Here is a 3,316-nt window from a genome sequence, read left to right as displayed (position 1 = left end):
GACGACACCCGCTTCACTCATATCAAGCCCGCCGACCGCTTTCATGCTCTATTCGGTCCCGACATACGATATATTCGCGAGACTCTACGCGACGCAAGGACGCGATGGAGCATGGCCGATGACGATTGGAAGTCCAACATCCGAGCGATCCCAGACACGAAGGATGGACTCTGGGACAAGGTCACGACGACCTTCAAGCTCAAACCCGCACGCACTCGGCGACAGGTCGTCGAGATGCACCAGGCTGGTCTCATCGATGTAGAAACTAATCCTCCGCTGCTGTATGCGTCTGGCATTGATTCAGAGGGCGATGACGATGACGTTGTGATGGTTGAGGCCCCATAGGTATATAACATACTACTCTGATACTCTCTGTACTTGCTCTGTACGAATATATATTCGTTTTGTCTTTTATCTGATGTGCGATACCTTAGCTATTATAATAATACAGAGTTCAACCGATCGAGTGAGGACAGAGCTTGAGCAGGGAGCAGGGAGCAGAGGACGAAGCCAAAAACACACAACGCTCACAGCTCAATAAATCCATAGCGAGCTTGAGCAGGGAGCAGGGAGCAGAGGACGAAGCCGAAAACACACAACGCGCACAGCTCGCGACGACGATGGCATATCTGTATTGAAACATATATACTAATGAAACATGTGTACGAATTAAAACTAGCTATCGAGTGAGGACAGAGCTTGAGAGCTAATGATGATAATACAGAGTTCAACCGATTGAGTGAGGACAGAGCTTGAGAGCGAATGATAATATTAATACAGAGCTCAACTATGTAAGAACAGACTCTAGAGCTTCAGTGTCTGATGGGTAATACATGGGCATAAGTCGTCTATCCTTCAAAGTCTGTATAGTATCAATGTTCTTGAGACGAATCATCTCGTCCAGGAAGAAATTGTATTTGATGGGCAGCATCTCCTTCAAGATAGAGTGATAGCTGCCCAACCAAACGTTCGTCTGCTCGGCGACTGACGTATTAAACCACCACCCTTTACCATCTTCGCGCATGAGCTCGGGATAGCTCGCCGGATTACAGTACTTCTGACAAAAATCGTGAGTGGTCTTGTGTTTCGTGACAAGGTGCCACGGATCAACGACCATATGGACGTCATCCCACCAGTCGTCGTCGAGGTTCATGGCTTGCTGCTTGGCCTCGCAAGCCGTGTCGTAGATGAACATCTCGGGCTTTCGTGCGCCAGGTACGCTGAACGATGTCTTCGTCATTTTCTGCCGATGAGATCAGTGTTTTACCGTTCATAAAATATATTAAAATCCTTACCAGTACGTTCGAGACTGCTTCAGCTCCGAACATCGTAGCACGCTGTAGGATAATGCCACACGGGCGAATGAGTGTAACCTCACACGCGGTACGACGACGAGCAAGAAGGATCCTCTGTCGTTTCGGTGTCTTGCTGGGGCACAAGGCTGGCGCGCTGGCTGGTTTTATTTGACGATCAGGGCGATCAGCGTCAGCGTCAGAGACGCCTACGTTGACCGGATGGCTGTCGACGCGCTGAGTGACGCGATTGAGCGCGTCGACCTCATACCAGACAAGGGCGTCGTCGTCGGTTTCAGCGTCGAAGTCAGGAGCTGATATCCTGCTTCGTGTGAGGCGGCTAGTTAGTACGAACATAGACTGTCCGCGCTGGACAGTCTTTCTCTCCATCTCGACGTGCGTCTCGTCATCGCACGTCATCTTCGTGTTGTCAGTGGGTACTATCTTCCTGACGCAATTCTCCACGGCGCATTGGTCGGCGCAGAGCTTAGCGCAGCCTGGGCACCAGTGATTCCGGATTTTATCGAGCGACTTCGTGCACCGGAAGGTTTTGCAGCACGGGTGTCCGATTGTGAGCCCGTCACTGACGACGGGCTGGCAGCTTTCTGTAGGGACCATGTAAGCATTTGTACGAGTGAGACCATAAAACGAAAGACTCACTCCATATTATTTTACCTGTTCCCTCTTCTTTCTCCTCGTATATGCGCATGCACCCTTTGCAGTGGTGCTGTATTTCGCGCTGGCCAAGCGCGATGATGCGTAGGTTCCGATCGTGCATAGCTGCGTTGAAGCGTACGCGCTGTTCGCCGGTGTGAGGCACTCGGAGCAGGCGACGGTGGGCTCGGGCGTCGCGAATAAGAGCGAGGATGACGAAGGCTGACCAGACGTGGTCACCTCTGAGCCTAGGAGAGAACGGTAGCCGCGTTAAGGAGTACGGTAGCTTGGGCCTGGTGTAATAGCAGCCCTCGATGTCAGCTAGCGAGCGAGCAAAGGTCTGCTCGTATAACTTTGCAAGACCTGCAGCGGAAGAGCTATACAGAATTAGAGTACTAGTATCAGCAGAGCGGCAGGCTGGACTCACGAATTTATCATCATATCCTGCGTCCACATATGTGCGAGCCTGAGATCTACGTAATGATGTTCACCGACTTGGATCCTGCGAGGAAGCTTCGAGTAGTAATATCGGTATGGTTTACCGTCCTTGACGCGGACGCGCGGTACGTGGTAGTTGTTGCGGTAGTTTGTACCGCAGCCTACGTAAGATTAGAATGCATGAATGCGGCCGATGAGATAATACGCACCGAGGCATGTCAGGTAAACCGACTTGGCCCATTGGATACCGTGATTAAACGTGAATACGATCGCGTCCCGCACGTACTCCTTCCGCATTTCGGACTGCCGGTCCTTGCACTCGGGCTGAGAGCACCGGCGCATTGGGGGGAACAGTGAAATAAAAGCTGAATATTTTAGACACTTGAGTTACAGAGGAAAGAGAGTACTCACAGATTCCTTCACGCCAGCCGCTCTCCATAAACAAATCAGCAAGGGTCACATACTGCTTATTTGCATCCTCCATCCTCCAGATCGTTTGCCGGAAGACGGACCATAGGACCTCGGCCTGGTCGCTTGTAATGCCTAGACACTCGCAGATCCACTCGGCTTGCGTGTCTGGAAGAAACGGCGGGGCTGAACTTTCGGTATCAACATCCGAGGGGTAGGCAAGGGCAATCTCGTCGCGAATGAGACTGCATATATTAACGAAGAGCTGAATTTGATCCGTTGTTATAGGAAGTAGGTGTGGATATGTTTCAAGAACAGATGGAATTAATGATATGTCGAGACTCATGACAGCGGAATAGATATACGGCGTGTAGGGATATAACAGACGTTAATCTAATCTAAGCGCGGCGGCGAGGCGACGCGCGGCAGTCACATCGTGGGATTTTTGTTTTAGCACCGCCACTGACGCCGCGCCGCCCAGCCTGCCGCCGCGACTTGCCGCCTTTCCCAGATCTCGGACTTCT

The 3,316-nt window shown here is 51.4% G+C and overlaps 3 protein-coding genes across 3 annotated transcripts; 1 reads left to right on the top strand and 2 right to left on the bottom strand.

The window, feature by feature from the left end:
• Nucleotides 1-27: 27 nt before the first annotated feature.
• On the top strand, nucleotides 28-345 carry CONPUDRAFT_160702 (uncharacterized protein; the record flags this gene model as incomplete). The annotated part of the gene is made up of 1 exon (XM_007777835.1): nucleotides 28-345. A coding segment is annotated over one exon (318 nt), but the record flags the coding sequence as incomplete, so codon positions are not given.
• A 442-nt stretch (nucleotides 346-787) lies between these two features.
• On the bottom strand, nucleotides 788-1,240 carry CONPUDRAFT_68382 (uncharacterized protein; the record flags this gene model as incomplete). Its single annotated transcript, XM_007777834.1, has 1 exon — nucleotides 788-1,240. One exon carries the CDS (start codon nucleotides 1,238-1,240, stop codon nucleotides 788-790), a length of 453 nt encoding a protein of 150 aa, XP_007776024.1.
• A 361-nt stretch (nucleotides 1,241-1,601) lies between these two features.
• Nucleotides 1,602-3,069, bottom strand: CONPUDRAFT_29304 (uncharacterized protein; the record flags this gene model as incomplete). The annotated part of the gene is made up of 5 exons (XM_007777833.1): nucleotides 1,602-1,897; nucleotides 1,968-2,323; nucleotides 2,374-2,545; nucleotides 2,594-2,749; nucleotides 2,796-3,069. Coding segments are annotated over 5 exons (1,254 nt in total), but the record flags the coding sequence as incomplete, so codon positions are not given.
• Between the last annotated feature and the right edge of the window lie 247 nt (nucleotides 3,070-3,316).

Source organism: Coniophora puteana (genome assembly GCF_000271625.1).
Source record: "Coniophora puteana RWD-64-598 SS2 unplaced genomic scaffold CONPUscaffold_104, whole genome shotgun sequence".
Lineage (NCBI taxonomy): Eukaryota > Fungi > Basidiomycota > Agaricomycetes > Boletales > Coniophoraceae > Coniophora > Coniophora puteana.
This window is presented reverse-complemented; position numbering and strand designations above follow the sequence as displayed.